Raw genomic sequence first — 23,943 nt, 5'->3', positions numbered from 1 at the left:
GAATGACCGACTGAGTCACTGGGGGACAAAGAACCGGCAATGACCGGTGACAAAACGAAATAGAGGAAAATCGGAGAGCACGCGTGTGGTCTAAATTTAATAACTTTGTTTATTCGTTTTAGAATTTGTCAGAACGGATAAAGAAAATGAGTACAGTCGTTCGAGTCTTTGTCAGACGTTTTGGCTTTGAGTAAACTCCAACGTAGAAGTTTAAAATTACAAGTAAAATTTCCTACGCAGTTAAATGTAAATGCGCACCTTTATAAAGTTGTTCATGAAAGCAGCAGGGTCATATCAGCTTGACCCACAATTATACGTTTGATGCCAGACATATAACGCGTTCTATGTAACGCCTGGGAAAGATAGGCCTGGACTGGAATACAACTTGTTAAAAAGAACATTTTAAAGTATTCATATTATTTACCAAACAGGCGAAATTTCAGACGATCCACGTAATAAACACTCACGTAGAAAACATTGCGCAACTATCTATTTACATACTTAATACATATTTATGTTCTAACATTTGCTTTTAGCATAAGTTTGTTTGAATGAGCTAATCTGCCGAAGGTCCTAAGGAGTCATGGGCGTTCGTAAGTGACTAGTAATTCGAGCATAAATTTCATTAATTATAGACCCGTTAATATTTACCCGCATTATACATAAAACACAATGGCTGCGTCGTATTGTCGGCCACAATAACATATAAAGATTTTAAACTCTCACGATTCGTACACATAATATTATAACCAAATAAGGTATTCTAACCATCAATTTTCAATCGCGTGTCAGAGTCGTTGTATTATAATATTACACAATAACATTTATTCGAAATATCGTAACAAATAGTCAGAATAATCCACTAGAGAATTTCCAAGTCGCATGATCGTATAAATTAGACCACAGCACCATAACTGTGGTTTAATTTTAACGCGTCGTTTTGTGAGTAAACTAAGACGATTGCAAGTTGCATTCGCGCAGCCAGGATGAGTAAGACGCTCAACGCTCTAAATCCGTCCGCTATACTTATTTTGAATCTCGTAAAGGGAACACGTGGTGAATATATCTTCTGTATCTAACAAACAGATGCGCTGGAGCATGCGTGGAACCATTTCGAAGAGAAAAATCAGTGTAACAGCTTCTGCTAAATGGAGTCATCAAAAGAAATGGCTCGTGATATTGCCAGGATTGCCGAAGCGACGCGTTAGGAACATCTATGAGAATTTTACACGCATTATAACGATGTGAACATTTGCCGTAAATGACCTCTTTGATCTCGATGTTTGCTTCTCATCAGATGAACTTGTAGCTAGTTTTTAAGCAGTTTCCTTATTCCCCAACTGCTTTATCCAAATATCTTATTTATAAGAGGCACGTGTAATATACAATATGTTTCCCTAATAATAAACCTTAAAACTTATAATTAGTTGCTTAACAAAATCATGGAAATTCCTCAGAAAATTAGGTATACTTATCTTTTAAATTGTTACGTCTTTTGTTTCATCAACAAGGTACCTTCTAAGGAACTTTGTGGGCTTGTAGCTTATAAAAGTGTTTTGCGCCAAAAAATTTATTATATTTATTTACCTAGACAAATTCGGATACTTTCCCAAACGTTTTCTACGTATTTGTAGTAACATCGTTTGGTCCCAAGAGAGTAAACAGATATTAATAGACCATCTATCTGTCATAGTACTCTACCACGATGATTGATTCTTGGCAGTGGCTGTTACCAAGTTTCGCGAATATTTCTTACAATTAGACAGGTGGTGCGTTTCTACATATCTACGTACCACAAATCTACATTATAAATCAGAGCACAAAAAACATGCATGAGCATCGAAAGTTTACATACACATTTTATAGAACTCCTTCGTGCAATCCGCTAAAAAAGTAACATCGTTTCAAGCTACTCAATCATCCGAAAATAGAAACTTGGGAGCAAACAAATCTGTGATTTCTCTTGCGCCATTCACTTTTGGTATATTCTAATACTGAATTTTCTTAGCTCAATCACGAATTCTGTTCGAGTACATACGCCCACTATCGTGCCTGTGTGTAAACAAAACCCGAATGGGGTCAATGCACTGCCACCTACTTTCCCTACAGAGAATTATTGTTGTCCATCTAACAACGGAATAATCAGCGCACAAAATTATGCAGATAAGCATATCTTTCGGTTGGTTCAAGGCAATTATAGTGACAGAAACGACGTCGACATGTTGTATTAACGTCAAAGCGATATTTCATAATGTTTCTCTTTCTTGCAACAGACCAATTTAGTTTTTGTGGTCCATATTCATATGCGAGGTTGCCTATTCACCTTAATTGTACAAGATTTTAAAATTTTAAATATACAATTTTTTTACGTTTTTTAATTAATGCCTATGAGTAATTAATTAGACATCTGCAGTTGCCTTATCAATTCTATGAAACAAACAGTCTAAATGAAGTTTATTTATTAGGGCGGGATATTTATAATATTAGTCGCAATGCATCATAAAATAAAAATTAAATATGAATCTCGTGCGTTGCCAGCATGTTTGTATAAAGAGAGTGTATGTATTTATAAATTTGAAAGACGACGACCGCAATTTGGAACAGGATCTGATGAGTAAACAATAGGGAGAGAGTCACCCGGAAGTAAAAAAATGTTAAAACCCACAGTTGAAAAGGCTTTGAAGTTACTTTTCCGAGTTACTAACAAAGGTACTGCCTTCAAAAGGAGTGGCTTTGTTTAAATATTTTATTTTGTCAAATTATTTTTCCCGTTGCTCAACACCTCAACTTCCATCAACCACTTGTTCTGTGACACCCAACATTATTTAGAACGGTTGGTTAAATCGTGCCTAAAACTGTATTGACACCCCTTTGTGTTAATGTACCAAGTTGTATGCACCATTAGCATTTCTATGAACCATTATAAATTGTCTTAATATTTCAAGATCATTTTAAACTGCATCCATTACGTTCTGGCTATTAAATTCTGTGAAACACATTTTGCTCTACATCCAGTGCAAATCTATTTAAAACATTTCACTAGTCTATTTCTGTTTGCCGCCCGTAACTCAATGGAAAGTCTCCTTTAGTTTCGTTATGTAAAGGAAGCGGTTTCACTTCCACGTACAGATAATGTAGGAAGTCGACGTAAAGCCCAACTCATTATACGGGATAACAAATGGTTTTCAACACTTATGAACAAGTTATTGATGGTTGGCTTTTCAAGTGAAAGACCGCCCTTATATTTCCTAATTTTACGCCAAAGAAATTTTGTGCTACTGGGTAAGGCTTGCTACACAAATATTCGACTTTTGACTTTTTAGGACTTTGAATGATCTGGGCGATAAACCCGAATAAGTGTTGATGAATGTTCGGGAAAAATGGTTCTTGATATCGCCACACGAATTGTGACGATCGGATACGATTTACCCGATCAGCTCAAGCCTAAAGAACTACCCGATCACCTCAAACCCGTAGGAACTACCCGGTCAGCTCGAGCCGAAGAAGAAGAAATGCAGTAATTGCTTTGTGTCGGTTTGTTGTTCGATAAATCCTGCCAAACCGAACGTGCAGACCCGAATATTATGTGTGTAGAAGGCCTGGTATGCAGCATACCATAAATTACTATATTTGTGAATATATTATATTTCTTACAGTTGCAAATGCATCACCTTCTCATTTCATGCGAGTTTAAAGGATGAACAACATAAATACTTGTTCCATTAATTTTCACGCTAGTTCCTATGTTCATGGCTCCTGAAAGTGCGTCACTCACTGCAGTATACAGCACAATGGCATACTGAAATGTAGCACAACGTTTTCCAGACGTGTTACCTACGTTTATTATTCAACTGAGTTGCTTTACATTGCCCCTCGTACGTCACAAAAAAGCGGTCAAAATGCAGAATGGATGACAAACATGACGCAAACAATTTGGAATAATTTTAACAACATGTAAATGATAATAACGATTGCGTCGTACCTATTTCGAACATAATTTTAATTTGGCTACCTAGGTAAATATCTGATTTGGTTGATTTTGAATACTACTAATACTACTAATGATTTATATAGTCCGACGATTAATAGAGCTTTGGCACGGACGATTAATCTAGATTTTAACTAAGAATTCTGTGTATTTTCAAAATAAAATAGGTAGCTGTTTCTAACAACCCACTGTCAGGAGCATTATCCTGCGCGTCACTGACCAGCCTCGAAACTACTACCGCGAATATACAAGGGGCTCTACTAAGTTGTTGGACTATAGACAATTTAATTTCTGGAAGTAGAGACGCAATCAGACGAAACTTACACGTGTAAGCAGTTACATGCTTCGTTATGTGTAAGTGAAACGATTTGGTAACTAGTTATTGTCCGCAACTTTGTCTGCGTAGAAATATTCCTTAGGTTAGAAAATCAAAGACCAACTTTCGCGTTTACAATAATAGTTTATAAAATGTCTAAAACTACCTACCTACATAATAAGTCCTAAGAATAGTAACTAGCGACCAGGTATGTAATTTAAATTTAATCGGCGACGGTTTCGGGATATTATAAAGGAATCTCGAGATCATACTGAAATCTAGATAAATGAGTCGTACCTAACGAAGAAAAATAGCTCTTGGCAACCCGTTTACTGGATTTATAATCAAATAAGCAATTACAATAAGAAACCAGACAAGAACAAAGTAAATTCAGAATACAATCAAACCTTTGTGTGTGAATTTACGAAGTTACATAAACATTAACATGTAGGTACCTAGATGTCTAGAATTAGTTACAAGTTTCAACAGTCTGGCAGCCTCTGATGTGTAAGTTTGCAGACTCGATACAAACTCGGGAAGTCTGATGAGTTGAAAACAATATAATTGGTGTAATATTGTAGAGAGGCACTTTAAATGCTTGAACAAAGCAATTTATTTCAATGAGTCGACGGAAACAATACCCATGATATAAGGGATCTAGATTTTTCTGATACGAAAATCTAGCCTACAATAGAAATTAATGAAGTGGAAAATGCCTGACTTCCTCTACAAATATCACTATATTATATATTTACAAAGCATATTTAATTTTCTACAGATCTTGTTACATTTCACATAACAAATCTTTCATGAAATGCTAAATAAAGATGTTGAAAATTTAGCTTAATATAATCTAGAGTAAAATATTATGACATATTGTATAAAATAAATCTTATTTTAAGTAAGTAGGTAGGTCGGTAGGTATACACCAATGAAAAAACTCTAGTTTCAAACATTTGATTAAATTTAAAGAATTGCATTTAAACCTAATTTTATAATTGCTAAATTTAGGTAGGTAAGTATGTGATTATATTAAGTTTTTACAAAAAAAACAATTTGTTGAGATCATAATTAGCACATCTTTGTAATGCAGAACAATAACTATTTTACTTTTATTTATTTCACCATTGTAACATCTTATTTAATATTATTTAATCTTTAAACATTATGACACAATTTATTGCCATTATTTAACTTAATATTTACAGACGGTAACATAAAATTTTTACGTAATGATATCAAAAGTACTTTAAAAGTAAATGAGAAACACATCTCTTCATACCTAACCTATTATACATTGCCTTCTGACTCCTAGACAAAATAATCTTCTGAATGGGTTTTCACACTGTTTGGATAAATAGCCTGGCTTAAAGAATAGCGAAGAGTTAAATGTCAGCTCTTTTCATTAACCCTAGTGGTAAATTCACTCTTTAGCATGAATTGCCTGTAAATGGAAAAAATTTAAAAAGTCCTCAGAATGGGCCCCTACTCAAACTTGGTGTAATACTAAAATACAGTGTAAATTTTTTTTTAAATCTTATCTCATATTTCTTTATGTAAAATATTGAAGTACCTACACAGATATGTCAGATACTAATAGATATTTCTAGTAAGTAAGTAAGTATTTATTGAAGTGAATAGAAAAAAATGTGTGATGTAATTATGAACCAGGCTAAACATTACTTGTTAAACAGGAGGTAAATAATACTTGATTCTACATACCTGTTATTTAAGTGAAATTAATATACTAAGGTAGCCTACCTAGATTATAACAACCTAGCATACCTTTTAATGGCACAAGTTATAAAAACAGTATATCTAGGTACCTAGTTATAACAAATAGAGCACTGTCAGATGCATAAGTCTGTGGGTCACTTACCTATGATCTGATTAAATTCTGATTTTAGTATGTATACCTCCATCAGCTGAAAAAGTTGCATTCAAGGTTCTCTAAGTTCTTAAACTATGTACCTATATGAGATATCAATGTAGCCAACATAAAACATAGCTTTTTAAAATGAATGAAACCTTTATAAATATTTATCTGTTTAACAGGCTATGAAGCAGCCATTTGCATAATCATCTCTAGTCATGAATGATTTACTAAAAGCAGTTATTAAAAAATAATATCTTGTTTATGTCCAATCTCATGAACATTGGCTGTTAATATTTTCATAACAATAGAATATCTTATAAAAAGACTAATAGACCACTTGTGAATAGGTATCTCGCAAATAGCTTGTCAGGTAAAATTTAAGTAAGTAGCCGTTTTTATACATTTGCTTTTAATTTAATTGGTGTATAAACACTACAATTCCATAATTTCTATTTTAACAAGTAAAAATCTGGAATTTTCTAAATAGTGGCAGCCTGCCAGTATTACAAGCAAAACAGTACTGTAAACTTAGTAAAGAGGTTGCAGCTATTATTTCTTAGTCTATATCTTTATCTTTACAACTTGTATTTATTTTTAATACAAGGTCTATTTTTCTAGGCTGGTATTTTATGTTCCAACTGAAATATGGGACAGAGGAACGTTATATGCCTTTCTTGCCTCAATTATTGTGAGTAGGAACCTAAATTATGTTAGGTATGCATTATTTATTTGTTTTATTCTTGGAAATTGATTAATTACTTACCTACTTAAAAGTGCACTTATTTCAGATTTTATGTGATAAAGTAGATGATATCCAAATAAATTCAATTACTTCAGTAGTTTATTGCCACAACAGCATTAAGTGAAATACCCAATTTAAAAAAAAACATATTTTTATGAAAAAGAATAATGAGATAAAGAGCAAATAGAGATAATAATGACTTTTAGTGATAACCAGAACTGTTTACCAATTACATGATATTGAAATGAACATTCAAAGATAACAATTTCTCTTTTCCGTTGTAGAATGATAAATACGTCTTACTACGTAGGTCCATCTTTAGGAACCATTTCAAATTTTCGAACTGTTACTTATTACGTATAAACATATTGCGTTAATTTAAGGCGATATATAGATTAGATAAAATGTAGAGTGTAATCTAAATGGGAAGTAATCGTGAATATCACATCTATCCTGTCGGTACACACACATAAATCACGTTGCAACAAATAGTCAATTTATAAAACGTGGATTAGTAACTGTAATTTCTACAGTTATGAACAGAAAAATCTAATAGACCATCAAAACGACTACACGTACAAATAACAACGCTATTACACATAATGAGTGTTGGAAAATATATTCTTTATATACTTACTTTCAGTCGCGCAAGATTTCCATCCCGAGCAGCGTTGAAAACGACTGTTTTGAAATCCATGATGGTTCTCTTTGCTACGTAAAAAAACTCACAATAAACAGAATATCACTTCAGGAACAGCACTTTCTTCTGAATATAATCATTGAAAATGCACTTTATCACGTTTGAACAAAGCAACCAGTCAGTTTATTTCAAAACACTTCGACACTGCAAACTCAGTCGCTGATCAAACAGCTGCAGCGCGACGACGATCTGCCAATTCTGCCATTACAAAAATAATCACAGACAAAATTATAACAACAAGTATTTTTTTTATTTTGAAATGCCAGCATATTGACTCCAAGTCTTTTTATCCACACATATTTAAAATTGAGTAACGTTAGGATTTGTATTTGCCCGTAAGGTATAAAATTTGTTTTTATCAACCAAAACAAGATTTTATCAATGATTAATTCTCCAAATTTCTAAAAATGTTAATAATCCATTTCAAGTCTTAATTTTTAAAGTAGAAGAGATTCTTCTAAATAATATGTGAATGTTGTAATATTATATAGGTATTTGCTTAGAACTAGAACTGCTATTTTGTCCGAATAGGTACCTACTGAACAAAGTGCATAACTAAAACATTCTCAAAGAAATGGCTGTTTACCTTTAGGATTGCAATACGTGCATACCCAAAGATCACAAATAGATAGGTACAGATACCTATAATTAGTATAAATATAAAACTTACCATGTTGTTATGAGTAAATTCTCTTTTTTATAAAATTCAAGAAGTGATTTTGATTGTAAAATAGATTTAAGGATCCATTATTTGATCATTTCATAAAAATTGATATTCTCGATACGCCATATTGTTCTTCAAAACGTCTTATTTGAAAGCCAGCAATGTATTCAGTACAAAAATGGCGATGTATAACAATTTCGAGAATGCCACTCTGTGATGAATGATGATGGATGACATGACAGCCGAACAAAAATTACGGCGTGGATTTATGGTTAAAAAAATTGCGAAAATCTGTTGATCGTCTCTCGAAAAATACATGTTTTATTACAATTAGATGCGTTATTAATATAGTGATTGATAATCGTACATAAAAGTTGTTTATGTCAATATAATGACCGATAATTCAAAAGTTTCGAGGCAAAGTTTGTGCATATCATTGTCGTTAGCGCGTAAGTCGGGCTCTCCGGTGTTTGGTGTGTTATAGCAGCGGTGACCAGTGTTATATGAGATGGTCCTGATGGTGTTAGCAAACGGATCAAAAGAGAACTATATTTGATTGTGTAAGGATATATTGGAGTTGATTTTTGCTAAGATGTATCCAACGGCTACGCGGCACCCGGCGGCCGCAGTTAGGGTTTGTATTGTTTTTATATCTTAGACAAGCTTTAAGTTTATTATAGTACTATTTAATCGGTATTGAAACTACTCCAGAGTCTCATTTTGAAGTCAGTGTGGATAAGGTCTATTTATTGTATGTCATTTTTGTTTAGGGACCTCAACCACCTGCAGGACCTATAAAATTCACAATAGCAGACACATTAGAGCGTATTAAAGAGGAATTTAACTTTTTACAAGCTCAATACCACTCGTAAGTATGGAAATGGGTTCTATTTACATTCATAATATCATCTGTTCTAGTTTGATTGGTATTTAGAATATTATTCATTCTTATTATGAGATTGTGATACAAATCATTGTTTTCAGTTTGAAATTGGAATGTGAGAAACTTGCCAGTGAGAAGACCGAAATGCAGAGGCATTATGTTATGGTAAAGAAACTTATGTATATTTATGGAAACTAATTTTGTAGATTAGAAAAACTGATAACGTTATTTAACCTATACAGAGTTGTAAGGAAAACAAGTTTATTCAAATATTTAATGTTTTTTTAGGCTGATAAGCATTATAAACTGTTTGGTTGCTAAAACAATGTTTGTGGTAAACTTAATATTTAATCCTATGTAATGATCCTGCAATATTACATCTGCAAATGTGTTGAAACTCGTAATTGCTGATTGAATCTTATATTTTAAGGGTGAAGCTTTAACTTTTGTTTTTATTCTTTCAATTTAAACATCATGTTATCTAGAAATATCATGCAAATGTTTCCTTGTATACAGATTTTGAAATTGCAATAGTTATGTATGCTATACATGGATTACATATTCTAATAACAGTTGTTTCCTTTTCAGTATTATGAAATGTCATATGGTCTCAATGTAGAGATGCATAAACAGGTACTTATACATCAGAATAAGTAGAAAAATACATACTTTAAAGTATCAGATCATATTGTAATGTATGGTTTTTACTTTTCAGACGGAAATAGCAAAAAGATTAAGTGGTATTATAGGGCAGGTGCTCCCGTTTTTAGCACAGGAGCATCAGCAACAAGTGGCCTCAGCTGTGGAGAGAGCTAAACAAGTCACTATGTCAGAACTGAACGCCATTATTGGGGTAAGTAACATCATCCTACCACCGTAGTGCTGTAACTTACGCTGAAATAATTTCTTCAGAGTTTTTCAAGGAATAAAAACATTATACAAGGCTTTTAGTGTTCCAAATTAATCATTATACTAGACCATTTCTTCTTTTGCTTATTTTATTTATGTTACAAGGTGAAGGCGATTTATTTCAACAATTATTGATATCACCACCTTGGATTATATAATTTTTAATACACAAATTATTTTTAAATGTGCACATGTAATGTAGGGAATCTATGCCTTTTTAAGACATACTAAATACTGTGTCTCTATATTCTGCCAAACTGAAATGACAGGAACATTTTAATTAATGGCCTTCTAGATTTACGCTTACAGAGAAATGTTAGGTTATGCAGACTATTTAGAACATTTCTACTGCTGGCTGTGTGAGGCTTAAGCACTAACTCACTTCATAGGCTCTGCTATGCAACAATAATAACACTGACATCTTAAGCTCTCGAAGCCAAAGTAATAGACTAGCAGGTGGGTTTACGGATGCAGTTTAATATATATGCAAATGTTTGTAACCAATTACAGCCACCTGTTCACATCTTTCAATTCTTATTTGAATGAGAAATGTGGAACGAAGGAAAGTCTTATAGGTTATTGGAATGAACTGTCACATCCATTTACTTTGGATGCAAAAGAATTAGTGAGTTATTCTCTCGAAATGAATATGTATTTATTATGAATAAATTCTTTCGAATTGGCTGACCTTAAAATTAGCAAAGAACTATCTATTATCGCTTATATATTTGGTATAATCCTGCAACAGGTATGCTCAGTTATATTTCTCAGCTACACATAAATTTCTTAGCAGCAGAGTATATTTCTTCTTTTATTCATGAACAATATAAATAATATTATATATAATAGTAATGATAAGTAAAAGGAAAGTAATAGGGTTATTTCGTCCGAGACAGAGCATATATATTATTAATGTTGTCCGCAGCAACAACAACAGCAAGGTCTCCAGCAACTTCTTGTAAGTCAAGATATACTGTGCTTGGTACATAATATATGTTGTGATTAACATTTAGCCATTACTTTGTGTTGCCATTTATGTTTGTTTACATTTTTTTTTCACAATATTGTCATTTATGTCACGCTAGCTTTTGCATTCTCATCATTTAGTTAGTATTATTGTTTTATTGTTAGATTCTTATGTATGTCTGCAGCCTGTTTCACCGCCTATAGATTAGTATAAAAAGATACAGATTTTTTTATTTTATCTCTGGCATAGTTTGGTGGTTAAACAGGCATTATATTCAGTATCTCTTTACTGTAGCATTTTAACTAATGTGTCTAACATGTTTGTATGTTGTCGTTTGTGATTAACGCGACTTAAGCATTGCATTATTATTTTAGATAAACACATTATCCTTCTTTGTGTTTCGCAAAAATCTATGAAAATAGTAACCCAAACCCTAAATTACTCCTCTTATCCAAATTTCCAATTATAGTAAACATTTTGACATGTAACAAAAATTACAATTGACCCCTTTTCGGATTTAAATAATATTGAGAATATTCTGCAGCATACTTTTCTAATCGTGTCTCTCAAAAGTATTTGTTGTTGTACTAAAATCCATTATACCGACGTCATGAAATGTAAAAATTTGCAATAAAACGATGCCAATCAAGAGAATGCACAGGCTAAACATAAACCACGAGCGTTTAACATAAGTTATGTCACAGTAATTGGAAAAACTAATTGGACGTTATTGTTTAAAGCCAAGTATTGACTCGATACGATTTGTTGGACAACCTGTTCAGCGATTTCGTACAATAGTGAACTAATTGCGATTTGTTGCTCAACTTGTTTAGTATTTTGTTTTATATTTTTGATATGTTAACTTCTACTTAGAATCATATAGTAATCTATCTTTCTTTTCTCTCTCAATTCTCTGATTGGTTGATTTTTCGATTATGTTTGTGTCCACCGCTAAGTCACTTTAGATTTTAAGTTAGGTAGGTTAATGGACTGTAAAGGGATAATGAAGTCAATGGATAGTCGAGGTTTTCTTGTAACCATTTTGATTGAGAAAAGTCATTTGCTGGGCTTATAATGTTCAACAGTGCGCCAAGCTTTGATTAAGGGGCTTCGCGTCTACGGAAGACTTTCACATTCGTTTTTATTTCTTTATACATTCTTGAACAGGAAATATTAAAGACTAGAATAGCATCAACAGACGTATCAGTCAATCCTCGGCTTTATAATCACATCATTATTTCGTTTCCATTGTTTGCAAGCACACGTCAATCGCCTTCAGTCGTTTATCAATAGCGGTAATTCGTGTTTTAGGATGTCTATGCCACATAAAAGTAGTAGATTTGTTTTTAATGAACATTATGGATTAACGCATCGATGACTTTCAATACTTTTGATAATCGAGTTAAGTTATTTTATATGAGTTATTACTGAACTCGTAAGCTAGGTACATGAAACTATTATAATCAATGTTCGCGAGTGGAACATAAATTATAAACTAAATGCTTTAATTATTATAATAACAGGATAATATAATTCTCATTATCATCGTTGTTATATTATACCTAAAGTCTTTTGCAGAAACGCATACCTAATTATAAATTAGCGCACTTGCACCGTAATTACGCAGCTATAAAACTAACAGTATATTTTTTTACTATATTTTGTATGAATATTATGTCGGTATGTAGTTTTTATTCAAGTTTTAATTAATTTCATGCACAAGCTTGTATCATTAATTGGAAATTTACTTGTCTGAAGTGTATTATTTGTGTGTACTAATAATTTTGAAGTATTGCTTCGAAGTTTGTGTTAACATTTATTTTTATGTGTCTCGATGTTAGTTTTATATTGTAACCTTTGTTTAAAACGTTAACTAATTTTGGTCATGCTCTTTCGTAGTTACAGTGATCTATCTAATACAAAGTGTCTTTCCTATGATCGCTTGAAAACAATACCAAATCTGTTTTCCGACGCTGCTGATTATAAAGTTATATTATAATCCTAGTGTGTGCTGCGGAGACTAGTATAAGAACTTCAGCAACGATACACATTACACAGTGCTCTAAATTCCCCTACTAAAGTAATTCAATACATTTATGTAATGTTAAGTAGTGCTCTTGGCAATCCTACTATTTTTATTTAATTTTTTTTTTTAATGTTAAGTGGGTTAGGTAATAATATTTAGTCTGTAACTTGGCTAATTAAGTAGTCGGTTTCAATAATCACACAGACTGTTTGCCAATGAATCATTATGGTTTACATTTAATCTACACAATTCATTGGTGATACATGCATCTCATTCTTCATTTGTGGGAGCGAGATGCAAGAGCCCGTGCACGTACAACAACGTATATGTACGTACACGCACTTTCATCTTATCTCTTTCTTTATCATGTAATGAGTAACGGTGCATACTAAGAGAGTATGCATTCATGGGTTTAAAAAAGATTAGTCAAATGGGTGTTATTGTTTTAGTTATTCACATGATATAATTTTTTTTAATGGATCATGGACATTTGTATTTGGGATTCATGAATCAATTTTCAGCATGAATTATCATTTTCAATGGGAACTACACTACTGTTAAAACTAGGTTATTAATACTTATTTTTCATTGTAATTGTTATGTAAATATGAATAAGTGAATTCGGTTTTCCTTATTAAAATGACAATAGCTTAAAAATGTGTCAATTTTCCCTATTACGTTGCAAAAAAATGTTAATATTATTAACTTGCGGTAAAGTAAATGACTGTCTTTAACTGTTGACAATACTGATCTGAATATGACCGCAAATTATGTGAACAGAGAGACCGCAAGTTCTAAACTAAATGGTTTAACCTGATGTTTTTTCCTTCTAGCAACAAATTCATGCAAGTGCGGGTCTGTCACACGGTGTGGCTGGCGCGGGGGGGTTGCTTGGTGCCGGTGGGTTATTGTTCGCTCCGGGGGCGGGGCCTCCTCCCCCACCACACTTACCGCCGCCTGCGCATAAGGTGACATACTTTTTGATATCGTTTATTAGTCACAGGAAAATTATTTCGATTTTGTTTTGTTTGTTTTGTATATAGTTGGAGTGTTATTAGGTAATGAAAACCAAGTTTAGTTTAGTGGAGTCTAAAGAGAACTCGGGAAGATACTTGGTTACCTTAAATTTACGTCAACGCAGATTAAGTTTATAGGCCAGCAGTTACGTCTAATTTTAAAAAGACATCAAAAGTCCTCCTTTTTATATAGTACTTTAATATAAAGTAGTTTTAGAAAGAATAGGTTAACTATATTCATTTGACTCATTCATAAAAATATACATTTAGTTCTTACAAGGTTCCTGTAACATTATAATTTGATGAGTGCATCTTTTTATGTCACTATTAGTAGCAGTTCTTCAGTGATTCAAATGAAATATCATTATATAGGCCAAAAGTATTAATGTTGTTATAATTTTGACAGGTGGAGCTTCCACCGCCAGCGGACATAAAGCCGCCAGTTCTACCGGGCGGGCCGGCGCCTCCGCCGCTGTTACCCGGCCAGCCTTCACGAGAAGACGACAGACTTGGATCTAGAGTATTACAACAGGTAACACAAACAAAATAAATTTATTAAGTACATTGTTTGAGCGCCTGCAATGTCCCTACTTGGCCAGCGTGGTGGACTTAATCCCTCGCTCGTTTGCAAGGAGACCCTTGCTCAACATTAGCAGTCATCTATCTTTCAAGTAGATAAAGATTTTTACAAATATATTCAAAGGTTTCGAAGATTACCTTTAACAAAAGAATAATACGCACTTTGTACCATTAAAGCTGCATTGTCGGAAAACGTTCAAATATTAGCAGCTTGAAAGCAATCTTATATGGGTATTTCTTCTCGCACATCGCCTCGCTGCCTCACCTATCGCTGGTGCAAACGCAGCGTAAAGCAAAAGTAGTTAGCAGGAACAGAGATGGATTGTAAAACGAATCTCAAACATAATTCATCAAACTATACGTGTTGTAATCAAACGTGTGTTATTCGCTTATGGTACGTGATTAATTAATGATTTCACACTGCCAACGACTGGATCAAATATCATACATGCACGGGTAATTAAATGCAAACAGACTTTGTGTTATACTACCACCGATCTGCACACAATCAATTGAAAGCGTTGTAAAATATGTGCGATGACGTCATTTTACATTATTATTATTATTATTTACTTTAAAATGGGAGGTATTGAAGCTTTTCCCTCCCGATATTGCATTGGTTTGATCACTATATATTTCTCGTTTAGTATCCTAATTGTAACCGATAGTTTAGGCGCATTCTTACTTTGAATTGCTTGACAGTGACTATTAGCCTGCGACTTACAGTGTAACTTATGCCGAATACGATTACACAGTAGGTATACCCGTCTGCCATGTAATATCGTAAACAAAAATAAATCCTTTAATATATTTTTTTTATATCGATCCGAATAATTTATAGGCGTATGGTGCTAAAGATAAACTATACAACTATACACACTCTATTTACATACACTGTGTACTTTTGCTCAATAAGCTGGGACCCCACGATACAGGCATGCCTGGTGTAAGGATCACGGTGTTCACAGTTTTATACCCAAATGTACAATTGATTAGTATTATAATGTCATGAGTAATTTGTAATAAACGTTTTTCGAGCTATGACATTTTTTCTAATCGCCTGCTATATTTCTCAATCTGTTCGTCCACAGAGACGTTCCGTATCGCCACACGAACGTGAACAGAAGTATCGTCCCCGTTCCCCCGTGGAGCCCGAGGCGTTAGACGTCAAACGTAGAAAGGAAGAGAAGGTACTCGGACATGTGAGTCTATGTAGTGTATGTGTCGGCTTCTATTACATTCATGTTGCTTTTTGTACGATTTACTTTTGATTGGTTTGTTAGTTGTGGGTGGTTTTTGTTCTGTATGAAATAATTATAGTATAGTCAGTCATCCTAGCCTTTCTTACAACTATTTTGGAGTCGGCTTCCAGTTTTACTGTATGCAACTGAATACCATTATTCTATATGAAGTATCTGCCTATAGGTCCTCCACAACCAAGTTACCAGGGTAATAACACTGACTCCTCGGTAAGACTGGAAATGTAGTATGAAATAATATATAAACTGTTTGGAAATGTATTGAGCGCTTAAAAACGTTGTGTATTATTTAAATATTATACAATAGTAGCAAGCAAGCGTGTTTAAGGCAAGAAGGAAGTTTTGAAGAGTCCCATTATAGATAGGCCCTTTGCATTCGACACAAGGTTGATCATTAACCATAAGTACTCATATTTTTAGATTAAAATTAGAAATGAATAAATGTAATTAAATTTAACTCTGATGTTCTGTTCTGTATTTCTTATTTCAATTGTTATTAACAATTACTAAAAAAAATACTAGACTGTAATTATTTTTGAAATGGTTCCAAACGGCTTATCTTTGACGTACGGCCTTACCATAGTTGCATTAATTCCGAACGTTTAAAAAACAAACCGCGCAAAGGCCACCCACTGAAACAGCTTGTTTGTTCAGCTTTGTTAAATAAATTGCTTTTAATCATGGCTGATGTAACAATAGTTGTAAATTAATGTGATTGCTGAGTGTTATCAATATTATTTGTTATATTATGTTATATTAATCGTACATATACATTTCTAGGATAGCGACGCTGAAAAAAGTGACCAAGATCTTGTTGTTGATGTGGCCAATGAGGTAAGATGGTAACAGTATTTTGAGGATATGAAGAATTAACATTTGTATTTTCTACCGGATTGTACTAAACTACATTTCATCTACATACATAAAACCATGTTCTATTGGAGTGGACGGGGATCAAAGAATACTATAATAATTTATTAATTAAGTAGCAAACTTCTTTGCTCCGTTCATATTTTCCTATGTCTTGTTTTTGATTGCCGCCCGTCTGTTACAAGTTCTACGCAACTTCTTTTTTAAAAGCGACATTTTTTCTTTAAAGTTTCATAACTGGATGTGCATTTATTGAGGGCATGCAAAGTCCCCAACCCGCACTTGGCCAGCGTGGTGGACTCAAGGCCTAACCCCTCCCCCTCGTTCGGGAGGAGACCCTTGCCCTGCAGTGGGACAGATATGGGTTATTAAAAAAAAAAAAAAAAAAAAAAAAAAAAAAAACTGGATGTGCATTAAAACATTGGGAATCTATGTCATCGAGCATTTTTAATAAGATTAATATTTCACCTTCAACCAAAATTATTGTGATTATTGTGCGTTTCTTTTATATCTCTATCTTTCAATTTCATTGGATAAGCATAGCATAAAATAGCACGTATTGCGATAAAAAAATCTAAGATCTTAATAAAAAAAATCATCATCAAGAAAAAAAAACACATAAAAGCGATCTATGGAACAGGATATGATATATCGTGTTATTAATTAGCTCTGTGATTAATTGCAGGAGGAAAGAGGTTCACCTAGTGTTCGTACGGAAGGTGGCGAACGAACAGAGAACGGTCCCAGACCGCCTTCAAGATCTGGTTCCTCGTCAAGTCGCTCAACACCTAAGAGCTCTAAAGACGTAAGTACATTTAATTAGTTGATTTATAAAACATTTTGTGCCTAATCATGTAAAGACGTAATGACCAGTGTATTTCAGACATCAACGTATTTCTTTCACCTTTGATTGTAAGCTTAATTTGGCCCTAAAATATTTGTGTATGATGTCACATATTATTTTGTATAGAATATTTATAGTATCTGTCTGTAATCTTATACACTTACTTTTATCAAGGAAGTCTTAACCCTTTGACCGCCACGGTCGGCTATACTCAACAAATCAGAACGTGCTTACGACGCTTTCGTCGGCAATTGTCGACAAATATATAGCGTCGTGAGTACGTTCTGATTTGTCGAGATCAAAGGGTTAAGGGTCAAACGACTTTGTATTTCACACTACTCTGCCTAAATCTACGGGTACCATAGGCGTATGTGCGTATTTTATTATATAACATTTTCATTGCTTTTTTAACCCATTCAAATATGTAATTCCAGGAGAAGCCCGGTACTCCAGGCGGCAAGTTAGGTCGCGCGTCCACGCCCACAGGTGCCCGCGGCGCGTATCCGTTCGGAGCGTACGGCGCCTACCGCGGCCCCGCGCCCGCCTCCGCGCCTGGACCCATGCACTATGACGGACACCATCGGACCAATGGCATCGCGCCTACTAAACCGTGAGTATTATACTGTTAAATACTTTTTATCGTTTATGTAACTAAGGGCCGAATGTATAATGTCATACAATTTTGTGTAATGGTTAAAATATTTTTTGCTGCTTATTATATTGGTTTCAGTAAGAGCGTGATAATAACGGCCAATTTCTTCATAAATATGTTAAGTAACAGCTTAAGCTTAACTTCTATTTGATTAGATTTTCGTTTTTTTATGCATTTTTTTCACGGTCCTACTACCTCATTATGTACTCGCAGTATATCATGCAATCACCTAAGTTTCGATGAGAAGGGTAAAAATTACTGATCCCGATACTTTCTGTGTTAGATAATGCATAGTATCGCATAGTTAAGTACACGATGAGTAGTATAGTGTCTAGTGATGAAGTGTTATGATTGTGTGTATGTCTGTAGCGCGTACTCGTACCACTCGTGCGGCGGGCCGCTGCAGCCCGTGGGCTTCCCGGCCGACGCGCTGGGCGGCGCGGGCGTGCCGCGCGGCGCCCGGGCAGTAGCCGCGCTGCCGCACGGCGAGGTGGTGTGCGCCGTGGCGCTGTCGCAGCAGGCGGCGCAGCGCCACGCCTACACGGGCGGCAAGGGCTGCGTCAAGCTGTGGGACATCTCCAACCCCGGCTCGCCCGCCGCGCTCGAACCGCTCTCGCAGCTCGACTGCTTGGTCAGTCTTTACTATCGTTACTTCTTTACTAATATTATAAGCAGGCGACGTTTCATATTTGTTTGTGTATTAAATAAGCTACAAAAGTAAAGGCTGATAAAGAATAAACCTGTTCGAAACCTCATTAAAATTTTGAATGTTCTCACATGAATGTGACTGATACCTTAGTAATACGACGCATGTCCGTTTCGTCGGCAGCAACGCGACAACTACATCCGCTCGGTGAAGCTGCTGCCGGACGGGCGCACGCTGATCGTGGGCGGCGAGGCGTCCAACCTGTCCATCTGGGACCTGGCCGCGCCCACGCCGCGCATGCGCGCCGAGCTCACCTCCTCCGCGCCCGCCTGCTACGCGCTCGCCATCTCGCCTGACTCCAAGGTACCTCACCCACGGGTTCCCAACGTGGCCAATACCGCCTCCTAGCCGGTATTTACCTTCCTACTGGGAAGCAGTAACGGATCCCTAAAAAGTTGTAAAATTATTTTCTACACGAACTATACATGTACTTGACGGAACCTTATATAGTGTACCATTAAGTATCTACCTTCAATTTTACACAGAGTGGTTATCTAATTACAATTTATTTGTATTTATCTTCCACAGGTTTGCTTCAGTTGCTGTTCGGATGGCAACATAGCTGTATGGGATCTACAGAATCAAACATTAGTTAGGCAATTTCAAGGTAATTTCAAAATAAAATAATATTCGAAGGACAGGAAACAGTCAGTCAACTAAAATTTCACTACGCGGTTCACTATAGTATAAAATTGGTTTAAATAATGAGTCACACCAATGATTTTTGTTATGAGCATATTTAAAAACTAGGTACTTCAAGGATAAAAAATCTGTTTTTATTTTTTTCGTATCTTCAAAAATGACCGAGATATTAAACGTCAAAGTATGGCCTTCGCGCCAAACTCCGGCGAAGCGGCCGCACGGACGTGTGACGTCATCTCGTGACACTGCTATTTCGTCAGTACTTGCCGATACCTACATAGGCTCGTTGCGCTCTCGCGGTTTCGCTTTAAGTAATTTGTTTTGCTTAAGGTGGACAAACAAAATGGTTAGAAAATATTGTATTGTTCCTATGTGTACTAACTCCAGTGAAAAAACACCCCAAAAATTGTTTTTTTCTGTACCATGTAAACTGTTTTATATTTTTGCAAAAGACACCTAATCTAAAACTTAAAGCCCGATTCTGATACTGTCAAGCGCAAATGTTAAATAGAAGTTTATTGCCTATTGAACACTTCCTCAAGATCAAGATCCCATATCATGTTCATACATACCTAGCAATGAACTTCTACCTAACAGTTGATACTATTTAATAAGCAGTTCAATGACCTCACAGGCGGCGGCGAGCCGAGCGCGGCGGTTGAGTTGGCGTTGGTTTTTTGTTTTGAAAAAAGAACCCATGTTTATTAAATCTAATAATATCAAAATTAAAATGTTAGTTTAAAAGTTCTCATTACACACCCAATCATATAAGACTACCTACCTACAGAGTAGATTCAAGCGTTCATATGATAGCCATCAACCTGACTAAAGTCAGAGGCAGGGGTGACAACTTTTTTTTTATAATATTATTTTAAAACTATGTTTTCCAAATTTACACTTGGTAGGTACGTAACACTCATTATTTGTAATGCCAGTTCTAACAAACTTTCAATTTTATTGTTAACTACACACAAAAATATTATTAGTAGTATACGAGTTCAACTTTCTTTACCTGGGTCTAGTTGATGATTGTGTGCGTGGCAATCGAGATCGAGGATATCTTATTTTACAAAAAACACGATGATTAAATTTATAACACATACACATACTCAGACTCTTTAAATATTAAATGCAAATCACTTTTCAAATCAAAACTCCGCATCACCCGCAGTCGAACAAGCGTGTCTGTTGCGTCGTGACGTCAGCGCATAGCGCGCGAAGCAACGCAAATTTAAAAAAGCAGTGAAACTTTATAACGCTGTAACTTCGGTAATTTTGATCCGATTTTGATAAAACAAAAACTATTATTATCAGCATAAGTACACAAATTAAATGCAGTATGTTTAATAGTCATATTTTGATGTGCTGGTGTGACTCATTATGAAAGTAGATGGACCACTAACGTAACAACAACGTACATATTTCTTGTCCTCGTTGTATACGTGACTGTTGCGCGCAGGGCACACGGACGGCGCGTCGTGCATCGACATCAGCGGCGACGGCACGCGGCTGTGGACGGGCGGGCTCGACAACACCGTGCGCTCCTGGGACCTGCGCGAGGGCCGCCAGCTGCACCAGCACGACTTCTCCTCGCAGATCTTCTCGCTCGGCTACTGCCCCACCGGTACCTACACCTATAACACTATTATTAAACATTGGCGTTGTGTTACTATTCACGAAATTGGCGAGATCGATCATCTCTTAGTTGAACTTGAGCGTCTTCGTGCTTTAAAAGGCACGTAAAATGTCAGTGCCGGTGGTCGTCAATTAAGATAACAGTTGCCAAACCGTGACAAAGGCACAGCGAGCGGCTAGAACGACTTGAAGGACCGACACTAGATTGATCAATAATCAATACGATCAGAAAAATCATATTGAATAACTGTCAATTAGCTTATACGGTTACTGTCTCTTTATCTATCGTGTAGGTTGTTCAACAATTATCCATAAATTGCTGTAATGACAAAATAAATATACCACGATTACACTAATAACATTTGTTCATCAGGTTCGTGGCTAGCGGTAGGCATGGAGAACTCACACGTGGAAGTGCTGCACGCGGGCAAGCCGGACCGCTACCAGCTGCTGCTGCACGAGTCGTGCGTGCTGTCGCTGAAGTTCGCGGCGTGCGGCAAGTGGTTCGTGTCCACGGGGAAGGACAACCTGCTCAATGCGTGGCGCACGCCTTATGGAGCTAGTATATTCCAGGTAATATTGACAAATTATTAAACGTTTCTGACTGACTTACCCAAACCTTTATTTTTGAATCACCCTATCTGTTAATAAAAACCGCATCAAAATCCGTTGCGTAGCTTTGAAGATCTAGCATACATACAGACTTAGGAACAGACGCATGTTTGTTACAAATATTTTTATAACTTGTTATGTTGTATTCCAGTCAAAGGAGTCATCATCGGTGCTCAGTTGTGATATATCAGCGGACGATAAGTTCATAGTGACGGGCTCCGGCGACAAGAAGGCGACCGTCTATGAAGTGATGTACTGAACTCAGTGGCGTAATCTCATAGGCAATAAAGTGAACGTGGTCCAGTGAAGTGAGATCCCTTTTATATGACACTCTAGCTGTCTGCACCAATCGTCTTTATAAACTATATTAACATTGAGGGCGTGTAGAAAAGTATTTGATTTTTGATGTTCAAAAATGGTCCAGCACTGCCACTTGATCTCAAAAAATTGTATTATATTGTATGTTGCAATAATTCGAAAATAAATTACATTTATTCCTATAATGACGATTGGCGCAGGCGACTACAGGCGGTTGAATAAGTGTAATTTTAATGTAACAAATAGATCAATGTTGCACCGTTAAACATGGATATTTTAGTGTTATTATATATTTTTATAATGAAATAAGAAAATCATTTTTATTAATTTCCAAGTTGAACCTAAGTTTCATGGATGGTCCATTCTATTACGAGTATTTATTTTTAATTTTCCGATCATAAGTTTCAGACTGATATTCTGAGTAGTGTTACTAATTGGTCGTTGCGCGTATCATAATGTCAATTTTCAACCTTGTTTCAATGTAACAGCGTTCAAACACGCACACACGGCTTTGCATTTCGCCTCTATGCGGGGCCAATGTTGGCCCCAATCATGTTCCTAAAATATAATATGGGCGCCAATTTGTGTCAGTACAAAAATGTACAAACATTGATGGCCCAAACATTGGCTCCAAAGTGGAGTAAGTGTTATATTAATTAAAAAATTAGTGCCTGTTCAAACATTTCATATTGCGTAGAAAATTGTGCTTTACAATTTTAGGTAAACGAGATTTGAATTGTTATCGAGAACAAAGTTTCTTGTAATAGTTGACACTTTAACAGTTGTAAGAAGTGGCGGGAAATTGTGAGCGGTATTTGGAAGTATGTATTTTTTTTATGTGTCAGTTAATGCTGAGCGTAGTATGAGAAAAGTACAAGAATAGTTCCTTATTGTAGTTTCATTTGTGAATTCGGACTGGGAAATTGGTGAATGTTTTGGAAAAATGAGTTATTCGTCTTGTATAGAAAAATTTACAAAAATATAATTTCAAATGTTTCGGCAATAATGTTCCATTGTATTAAAAGTTTTTTGTTTTGTATAATCTGACTGAAAATTTTATATCAAAGTATATTTTATTGTACTTAAAAATTTATACGGATGGAATCTTTTTAAAATGAATTTCATTGCTATAATGATCTGCTAATTGTGATATTATTTCTCCAATGACATACAATGTAAGTGTACCGAGTATGCAACACCGGATTTGACTGTAAAACAACAAATTGTTATTTTACTGCAAAATTGAATTGTATTATGTACTTTGATTATATTTATTATTTCGATAAAGTATTTTTATTTTTTCTTTTTGAACTTCGTCAAACAATTGCGCGTGTTTGCAAACGGCACAGCTACGCTGCGTGAGCTACGTGAGAAGTAAACATGAATAATTATAGGGCACATGCTTTGAAATGTGAGTAGTACACGTGGGCTAGTATTCATTGTTCGGGTACCTTCGGTGGGTTGGGAGTTTGTCAGTTTCTAAGTTGACTTGGGTCGTACCCGTCTTCGTAGTCTTCAGAGTAAGTATGGAATAAATAAAGAATGTTAGATGTCGCGTAACAATTCACACGCGCAGAGCATCACAAACTTTGATTACCATAACATTTTTACAAACTTTTACTGATTGCCTATATTTTGTAACCACTGTGATCATACACAGCTGTTTTACGAAAACTAGTAAAAAAGTATATTATCTTAAGAAGACAGTACAATGCGTACTTCAGAAAAAGGAACGTAAC

General features: G+C 35.2%; 2 protein-coding genes across 6 annotated transcripts in view; one reads left to right on the top strand and one right to left on the bottom strand.

Moving 5' to 3' along the window:
• The window catches only part of LOC142979079 (protein fem-1 homolog CG6966), an 82,373-nt gene extending 74,554 nt beyond the window's left edge, over window positions 1–7,819 (bottom strand). The window contains exon 1 of the mRNA XM_076123847.1: window positions 7,560–7,819. Coding sequence (XP_075979962.1) covers window positions 7,560–7,619 — 60 coding nt within the window. The 5' untranslated portion in view covers window positions 7,620–7,819. The remainder of the gene's footprint in view (window positions 1–7,559) is intronic.
• Window positions 7,820–8,513: 694 nt separating this feature from the next.
• On the top strand, window positions 8,514–23,488 carry LOC142978692 (protein groucho-like). Of its 5 annotated transcripts, none has more exons than XM_076123214.1 (18): window positions 8,514–8,920; window positions 9,057–9,154; window positions 9,271–9,334; window positions 9,758–9,802; window positions 9,885–10,022; window positions 11,004–11,036; window positions 13,905–14,039; window positions 14,494–14,619; window positions 15,758–15,856; window positions 16,706–16,759; window positions 17,481–17,600; window positions 18,074–18,249; window positions 18,661–18,922; window positions 19,121–19,300; window positions 19,526–19,604; window positions 21,099–21,263; window positions 21,648–21,847; window positions 22,038–23,488. In XM_076123214.1, exons 1-18 carry the CDS (start codon window positions 8,879–8,881, stop codon window positions 22,143–22,145), a joined length of 2,124 nt encoding a protein of 707 aa, XP_075979329.1. In that variant the 5' UTR covers window positions 8,514–8,878; the 3' UTR covers window positions 22,146–23,488. The 5 variants fall into 5 exon arrangements, with proteins under 5 accessions (XP_075979329.1, XP_075979328.1, XP_075979327.1 ...); XM_076123213.1 differs by having other exon boundaries at window positions 15,758–15,868; XM_076123212.1 differs by having other exon boundaries at window positions 15,758–15,883.
• The last annotated feature ends 455 nt before the right edge of the window (window positions 23,489–23,943 follow it).

Source organism: Anticarsia gemmatalis, chromosome 15 (genome assembly GCF_050436995.1).
Source record: "Anticarsia gemmatalis isolate Benzon Research Colony breed Stoneville strain chromosome 15, ilAntGemm2 primary, whole genome shotgun sequence".
In the NCBI taxonomy this organism is placed as follows: Eukaryota; Metazoa; Arthropoda; class Insecta; order Lepidoptera; family Erebidae; genus Anticarsia; species Anticarsia gemmatalis.
This window is presented reverse-complemented; position numbering and strand designations above follow the sequence as displayed.